The 8,829-nt window shown below is 39.4% G+C and overlaps 1 protein-coding gene across 1 annotated transcript; it reads right to left on the bottom strand.

Annotated features, from left to right (window-relative positions):
- Nucleotides 1–7,267: 7,267 nt before the first annotated feature.
- LOC120746125 (macrophage mannose receptor 1-like) lies at nucleotides 7,268–8,398 on the bottom strand. Its single transcript, XM_040051422.1, has one exon. The coding sequence runs from the start codon at nucleotides 8,223–8,225 to the stop codon at nucleotides 7,485–7,487; it is 741 nt and encodes a 246-aa protein (XP_039907356.1). The 5' UTR covers nucleotides 8,226–8,398; the 3' UTR covers nucleotides 7,268–7,484.
- Between the last annotated feature and the right edge of the window lie 431 nt (nucleotides 8,399–8,829).

The raw sequence follows: 8,829 nt of genomic DNA, 5'->3' as shown, positions 1-8,829 counted from the left end.
CACACAGATGGATAGATCACAGGGGGCTGTGGGTGATGAATTAATTATAAACATTTTTGCTTCTCTATTGAGGCATGCAAATAATCAACTGTAAATAAATTTATAAATATGATATTAGACAAAAATACTCTTACACAGTAAATGTGTTTGGGACATCTTTAAACAGGTATTCTGTATTTAAACATTTACATATATCATATATTGATCAGTGGTCATGACAATTTGCATTTTAATGACCAAGAAACTGACCTCACAGCCCATTTTTCTTCAGTGGTGTTAGTTCCAGTCATTATGCAAACCTGCTGTTTATAGAGTTGGGGAAACCTTTTCTGTCACTTGGATGAGTGACGAAACGTTTCTCCCACTGAAAACGCTACGTCCAGATGAACAGAATCAACTTTTCGGGATTAGTAAGAAAAAGTAAATCAATTTAGTAATTACAACCAGGTGACTTTTGTAATCTAAGATATTTGTTGCTTAAAGATTGGAGATTGGAATGTTGCTGGAAATGTTATTAATAATATGTAGCTGTGTAAGTTACATTATGTATAGCAGAGATGAATTTGAAATTAAGCTGATGATGCTTAGATTCATTGACTGAATTCCACCTCCATACTATCTAGTAAAAAGACAGCATAAAGACTGTACTGTCAGTGTAGAGGATGGAACAGGACAACTCATGAAACATCTGCTTACATTTTGTTACCTTCAGTTGTGTAACTCCACAAACAGCAGTAAACCTCGGAGCAGCAGTAGCCAAGATCAGGTGATATAAAAAAAAAAAATCAATCAAATCAATTGAAATTGTGACACTAAACCGATTTTGGATTTTGGAAAAAGAAATGATGAAACAGTATTTATAATATGATGGAAAGGTGACTTTGTCATGCTCACACGATCGAAATGAAACTAGATTTGACATCAAGAGGGAAAATACAAATAAACCAAATATATAAAACACAGATTTGTGCTAACCATAGGTAAATAAAGGCTAATTCAAATGAAGTTGGCAAAGTAAACTACTTCAGTAGCAAACAAAATGTAGTCTCTCCTCACAGTCACGAGCCTCCCAAGCACCCTTATTGGCTCCTGTCACCTGTAGGGCTCCACACTTCATCTTGGGTGGTGGACACATTGGTTTTTCCCCTTGACCCCAGGCCTTGTAGTCCATCTCCTGCCCATCTACCCAGAGCCAGTCCCCAGGCAGGAAACGCAAGCCAATCCAGACAATTTCAGTGGTGTTAAGTTTGTTCAGCTCTTTCTGGATCAGCAGCTTCTCGGTCTCAGATGCCACACTGGCCAGGTCCTTGTAGCGCTCTCTGCAGTACTCCAAGGCTTCCTCCCAAGTCTTTTCCTCCATCACCACTTCTGCACTGTAGCAGAAGAAGGTTGTTTGATACAATAGGGTTGCATCGTACCACTTGCTTTCCTGCATACAGCCACGATCTTCATTACCCTGACAGTTGTCAGGTTGATGTTCTGCCCAGAAATTCCTGGACACCACTTCACCTCCTGACCATCTCCAGTTCTCATTACCTGGCGAATTTCTCACCAGTCCTATCCAGATATGGTGAGCGACATTTCTGGAGAGCTGCTTTAGTTTGTTGACATCCTTCTCAGTACTTACAGGGGCCAGGTCTGTGTAGTTCTGCCGACAGTAACTCTGAGCTTCAAGCCAATCCATTTTCTGCTCAACATAAATGTACTTGGTAAGCGTTCCAGACAAATTCAGCAAGAGCAGGATGAAGGTGAAGAGTTGATCCATTGTTGTCTTCTTTAGAAGAATCTTTCATAGCAATGAGGAGCCAAAGACGTTTGTAAGATACAGTATATGCTGGAGATGTGAGCATGTCATAAAGTATTTGCATATCAGGATGGCCCTTTTATTCTAAGAACCTATTTGCTTTCAGCAGTAGGGACACAGACTTCTGACTTATACTTGTTCAAGCAGCTGATGTATTTATTAGTCATTGTAAAATGAAACTGGACTAAGGTGGATTTTTAAAGTACAAAACAATTTAAATGAAACTTTCATCTCATATGTCGAGCTTGAAAACATATTATAAAAGTGGAAGAAAATTAAATTAAATTAAAGTTTTTGAATCTGGTTAAATCTTTTATTTTAACTTCAACTAATTAAACTACTTCTAGAGGTACACATATTTTCTCCTCCCATTTACGTATAATTATCTCAAAAGTGCACAAAGTTGTAAATATAAAACATTCATAATAGCGTGAAAGTTCTACTTACTTTACTACTACATATTATAGCATCTTGTCAAATCCATGAAAGTGAAAGCTTGTTTAAGTATAAGCAATTTAATTCGAGTTCAAATTAGTTACTGTTAAATGTATTCAGCTATAGTTCAAGAAAGAGATTCTAGGTCAGGTTATTTACTTTATTTCATATTAACTGAGCCTAACCATAAAAACGAGTGACTCAGTTTATTTCATGATCATTGTACTTAAACACACTAATGAGAACCACAAGGAGATTACTTTGGGAAATAGTTTTCTTTCAGGGATCCCCAAAAACACTGAAAATATACTGTGGACAGCCAAGCCACAAACCACACCCAACCACAACACATACACAAGATGAAAAAAACCACAAGGTTATCGGGACAAGTTAAACAAATTTTTATTTTCCATAAGGCAAAAATGAAATGTTGCTTGGTTCACATCAGACAAGAAAATCATAATATTCAGGAAGAAGGCAAAGTCATTTTTCATACCACTGCGTCAGCCCCCTTGGAAAACAAATGAAGAGGTCAAGAAAGCAAATTCAAAGAGGAATGAAAAAATATGTAATACAAATGGTTTATTTGTTTGTTTTTCTGAACTGCCTTTTGTTCTGCTTTCAACATTTTTGCTTTAATTCTGTATATTGCATCTTTGTCTTTTTATATGTAGAAGTGGCCAGTGGTCTCATTATACTGTAAACGTCAAATGTTTTTTGTGTGTATTGGTGTTGTGCTGATGGTAGAGGATCACCATGAAAGATGTCAATGTCTTTGTGGGTGCCATGATGATAAAGATTCATATTGTACAACATGTTTTATTAGAGAACCTACATGATTGTGGTCTGTATTATCAAACAGTTCGTCGAAGCTAATGGATCCCCCCTTTGGTCCTTATCTGGGTGACTTCACCCATTAAATACTTTTTGAGGATAGTGAAGATTACATCGCAGAGTTTGTATCTAGGGGTCCAAATGATTGGATTCTGACTGGTACTCATGGCCATTGATTATTGTCATTGATCAATGATCATTGGTCACTGATGAATGGTCTTTAATCAGTGGTCTTGAAAATTTGCATATTAATGATCAAGAAGCTTGCCTCACACCCCATTGTTCAGCAGTGGTGCTAGTTTCAGTCATTATGCAAATGCATTGTTTATAAGGTTGGGGAAACCTGCATTTAGCTGAGACTGAAGAAGTCACTTGGATGAGTGATGAAATGGTTCTCCCACTGAAAACATTATGTCCAGTAGTGATGGGAATTCCGGCTCTTTTTAGAGAACTGTACGGTGACCCTGAGAGGCCAAACAGACTGCAACTTCAGACAACACCTGCAAAAAGAAAAATGGTGCAAAAAGACAAATGGTGCAAAAAGACAAATGTGGCACTACAACTTCAGAAAACACCTGCAAAAAGAAAAACGCTGGAAAGCACACAAAACACAAAAGAAATAGGAAAAAACACAATGGAAATTTTTCTGGGGAGACAACCCGACGGACCAGTTGCACGAACCAAAACATGCTAACAAGTGCGCTGGGACTGGGAGACACTTCAAAAAAGTGGAGGAGAGGTAAATGTGTTGTAATTATAGGATTCCAATAATACTACAGATATCTGGAATATAAATACATGTTTTAGTTCGTGCAAGTGGTGTGTATTTGTGAGCATTTAAACACTGCAGAGAGTACAATTAACAGTATTTTGTCTAAGTCCCCCATTGTAGAAATTCATTTCAACGAAACAATAACGTGGTGCACAGTGTGACGTCAAAAAAGCGCACACCTTTGACGCTGCGTTTCCTCCGTTTTCCTCGTCCACACGTAAATGCAAAAACTGAGTTTTCGAAAATATCCACCCTGGCAGGCGTTTTTAAAAATCTCAGTTTTCAGTGACCGAAAACACAGTTTATGTGTGGACAAAGGTGCAAACGCATAGAAAAATCTCAGTTTTTAAAAATACCCGGGTACGTGTGGACGTAGCCTTAGCCTGAGTACCTGGCCTTCTTTCAGGTACTAGGTGGCGCGCAGGAGAGTATTCAACACGAGAGGACTTCAATGCTCACCTGGGCAATGGCCGTATGACCTAGAGGGATGTGACTGCCAGGAACGACCTGCCCAATCTGAACCCAAATGGTGGTGACAGGTTAATCAGATTTTGAAGTTGCTTTAGGCACTTTGTGATCAACAAACAAATTATATTTTGTTTCAGAAGGCAAAGTAGTTTTTCATAGTAACTAATTAAAACCATTAACCTAAATACTGAGAACAGACTTTACATCGTTTTCAGACCCCTGTGGTCTTTCGCTACTCAGGTTAAACATGATATACAAGTCACTTAGATAACTTAAAAATATAATTGTTTGGCTTTTTTCAGCGTTTTATTTCTTTCTGAGTAAATCGCTTTGGCTGAGATTAAAGTTATAGTTTTCACATCTGAATAAACGTCAAACAGAAAACTGGTTAAACAGAAGTGTGAGGTTGTCGAGAATTTACTCCAGTGTCGTGTTATTTATTAGCGAGAAAGGAGCAGATGACTTAGTCTATTAAACTCCACCGAGACAGCTGGTAATGCAAATCTGAAGGCTAGACCGTCCCATTTCACAGCCTCGCACTTCCGGCCTCCTCGGTCTTCGAAGGAGCCGGCCCACGCAGACCACGAAGGCCGGGTCTTCCGAAGTGTGTGGCCTATGAATTGGGACATAGCTTTTGTGTGTGTGAGTAAGAGAGATAATGAGAATGTAAAATATTATCTGTTAATGATATAGTTGACATGATGTTGCATACTCTATGCTATTAATTTTAAGGGCGATTGTGGCTCAAGAGTTGGGAGTTCGCCTTGTAATTGGAAGGTTGCTGGTTCGAGCCCCGGCTTGGACAGTCTCGGTTGTTGTGTCCTTGGGCAAGACACTTCACCCGTAGCCTACTGGTGGTGGTCAGAGGGCCCGGTGGCGCCAGTGTCCGGCAGCCTCGCCTCTGTCAGTGCGCCCCAGGGTGGCTGTGGCTACAATGTAGCTTGCCATCACCAGTGTGTGTGAATGGGTGGATGACTGGATATGTAAAGCGCTTTGGGGTCCTTAGGGACTAGTAAAGCGCTATATAAATACAGGCCATTTACCATTAATTTTAAAACTGAAGTGCTGCTAATTGAACAGTATGTGCTGTAATGCATTAATACAATGTACCAGAATAGAACAGAATGGAATAATACAGTGAACAGGAGCAATGAGAAGTATGCAATGTAATGATGAGCACTCCTAAAGATCTGCAGAAAGGTTCACAGAATCATTTTCCCACTGAATCGACAGGGTAACTCAAAGCCATCAGGTACCATTCTGAGCAGTAGAGGGCAGCGCAGACTGCCTATTGACATCATGTATAGATGCTGCGCAATGGAAGTATTATCTTTCCTATGTATTGAGATAAAAATAATGGAGTCAAACTAACTTACAACAACCTAGAAATTTGTATAGAATGTTCTTCCCACAAACAAAGCTTCAGGTATTTCATTGGTGATTTTTATGTTGCAACAAATCTTTAGTAGACTATAGCATAATGGTAAATGGCCTGTATTTGTATAGCACTTTACTTAGACCCTAAGGACCCCAAAGCGCTTTACACTACATTCAGTCATCCACCCATTGACACACCGGTCATGGCAAGCTACATTGTAGCCAGGGACCCAGTACCACTGACGAATGTTCTGTAAATATTTATAGTTCTGTAAATATTTATTTCAAATTATTTGGACCATGTAAGTGTATTAGTTGACATCAAAGTGAGCCTTTAAATTGCCTAACAACAAACAATTCAAACAAGGCAATTTATTTCACATCCAGTGAATCATTTTAAAAACCCCAAGACCGGTTTGAGGCAGATGGCCATCCCTCACTGAGCCTGGTTCTGCCAGAGGTTTCTCTCTCACTCATTCACACACCGGTCATGGCAAGCTACATTGTAGCCACAGCTGCCCGGGGCGCACTGACAGAGGCGTGGCTGCTGGACGCTGGCGCCACCGGGCCCTCTGACCACCACCAGTAGGTAACGGATGAAGTGTCTTGCCCAAGGACACAACGACCGAGACTGTCTGAGCCGGGGCTCGAACCGGATTACAAGACAAACTGCCAACTCTTGAGCCATGTTCACCCCGATAATAAGAAAAGTCTACAGCTTGTTGAATATTTTATTTATTTTTGTGTAAACATCAAATGTATGTCGTGTCTATCATATCTATCAGTCACACAGATGGATAGATCACAGGGGGCTGTGGGTGATGAATTAATTATAAACATTTTTGCTTCTCTATTGAGGCATGCAAATAATCAACTGTAAATAAATTTATAAATATGATATTAGACAAAAATACTCTTACACAGTAAATGTGTTTGGGACATCTTTAAACAGGTATTCTGTATTTAAACATTTACATATATCATATATTGATCAGTGGTCATGACAATTTGCATTTTAATGACCAAGAAACTGACCTCACAGCCCATTTTTCTTCAGTGGTGTTAGTTCCAGTCATTATGCAAACCTGCTGTTTATAGAGTTGGGGAAACCTTTTCTGTCACTTGGATGAGTGACGAAACGTTTCTCCCACTGAAAACGCTACGTCCAGATGAACAGAATCAACTTTTCGGGATTAGTAAGAAAAAGTAAATCAATTTAGTAATTACAACCAGGTGACTTTTGTAATCTAAGATATTTGTTGCTTAAAGATTGGAGATTGGAATGTTGCTGGAAATGTTATTAATAATATGTAGCTGTGTAAGTTACATTATGTATAGCAGAGATGAATTTGAAATTAAGCTGATGATGCTTAGATTCATTGACTGAATTCCACCTCCATACTATCTAGTAAAAAGACAGCATAAAGACTGTACTGTCAGTGTAGAGGATGGAACAGGACAACTCATGAAACATCTGCTTACATTTTGTTACCTTCAGTTGTGTAACTCCACAAACAGCAGTAAACCTCAGAGCAGCAGTAGCCAAGATCAGGTGATCAAAAATAAATAAAATCAATCAAATCAATTGAAATTTTGGATTTTGGAAAAAGAAATGATGAAACAGTATTTATAATATGATGGAAAGGTGACTTTGTCATGCTCACACGATCGAAATGAAACTAGATTTGACATCAAGAGGGAAAATACAAATAAACCAAATATATAAAACACAGATTTGTGCTAACCATAGGTAAATAAAGGCTAATTCAAATGAAGTTGGCAAAGTAAACTACTTCAGTAGCAAACAAAATGTAGTCTCTCCTCACAGTCACGAGCCTCCCAAGCACCCTTATTGGCTCCTGTCACCTGTAGGGCTCCACACTTCATCTTGGGTGGTGGACACATTGGTTTTTCCCCTTGACCCCAGGCCTTGTAGTCCATCTCCTGCCCATCTACCCAGAGCCAGTCCCCAGGCAGGAAACGCAAGCCAATCCAGACAATTTCAGTGGTGTTAAGTTTGTTCAGCTCTTTCTGGATCAGCAGCTTCTCGGTCTCAGATGCCACACTGGCCAGGTCCTTGTAGCGCTCTCTGCAGTACTCCAAGGCTTCCTCCCAAGTCTTTTCCTCCATCACCACTTCTGCACTGTAGCAGAAGAAGGTTGTTTGATACAATAGGGTTGCATCGTACCACTTGCTTTCCTGCATACAGCCACGATCTTCATTACCCTGACAGTTGTCAGGTTGATGTTCTGCCCAGAAATTCCTGGACACCACTTCACCTCCTGACCATCTCCAGTTCTCATTACCTGGCGAATTTCTCACCAGTCCTATCCAGATATGGTGAGCGACATTTCTGGAGAGCTGCTTTAGTTTGTTGACATCCTTCTCAGTACTTACAGGGGCCAGGTCTGTGTAGTTCTGCCGACAGTAACTCTGAGCTTCAAGCCAATCCATTTTCTGCTCAACATAAATGTACTTGGTAAGCGTTCCAGACAAATTCAGCAAGAGCAGGATGAAGGTGAAGAGTTGATCCATTGTTGTCTTCTTTAGAAGAATCTTTCATAGCAATGAGGAGCCAAAGACGTTTGTAAGATATATGCTGGATTTGTCAACTTTGCCATTCAAAAATATTTGCATATCAGGATGGCCCTTTTATTCTGAGAACTCGTTTGTTCTCAGCAGCAGAGACACGCACCTACTGCTCACATGTACTTCTTCAAGTAGTTGATTTATCAATTTATTAATCACCATAAACTAAACAGTGCAATAAAAGTTGGATGAAATCTTCAGCTCAAATGTCCAATGATGGCTCCTGAGTCGTTGAGCCAGTGCTTTGAGTTTATTCTCTTTTGTTTTCAGTCCAGAGTTTTTGTATTAATATCCAGTGGTTCTTTAAAATTATGTTTTGGATAATTTTTGGATTTCTTTGTTATTATTTAGTCATTGAGCTTCAGTTACTGTTTGTTTTATATTTGTATTCTGCTTTGGGTTTTTAGTTTTTTTCTCTTCCTGCTTTCCTCAGCCTCCTTCTGTGTTTGCTGTATCCAGTTAAGTTTCCCTCTGAGTAGTTGTTATGTTTTGTCACTTCTTGTGTTATTTTGCATCATCTCATGTATTTTGTGTTCAGTTTGGCTTCTTC

This window comes from Simochromis diagramma, unplaced genomic scaffold (genome assembly GCF_900408965.1).
Source record: "Simochromis diagramma unplaced genomic scaffold, fSimDia1.1 OVJJ01000107.1, whole genome shotgun sequence".
In the NCBI taxonomy this organism is placed as follows: domain Eukaryota; kingdom Metazoa; phylum Chordata; class Actinopteri; order Cichliformes; family Cichlidae; genus Simochromis; species Simochromis diagramma.
The sequence above is the reverse complement of the archived record's forward strand: the minus strand, read 5'-3'. Positions and strand labels throughout refer to the sequence as shown.

Excerpts from the sequence above, each read along its gene's own strand:
- LOC120746125 (XM_040051422.1), bottom strand. The coding sequence starts at position 8,225 with ATGGATCAACTCTTCACCTTCATCCTGCTCTTGCTGAATTTGTCTGGA.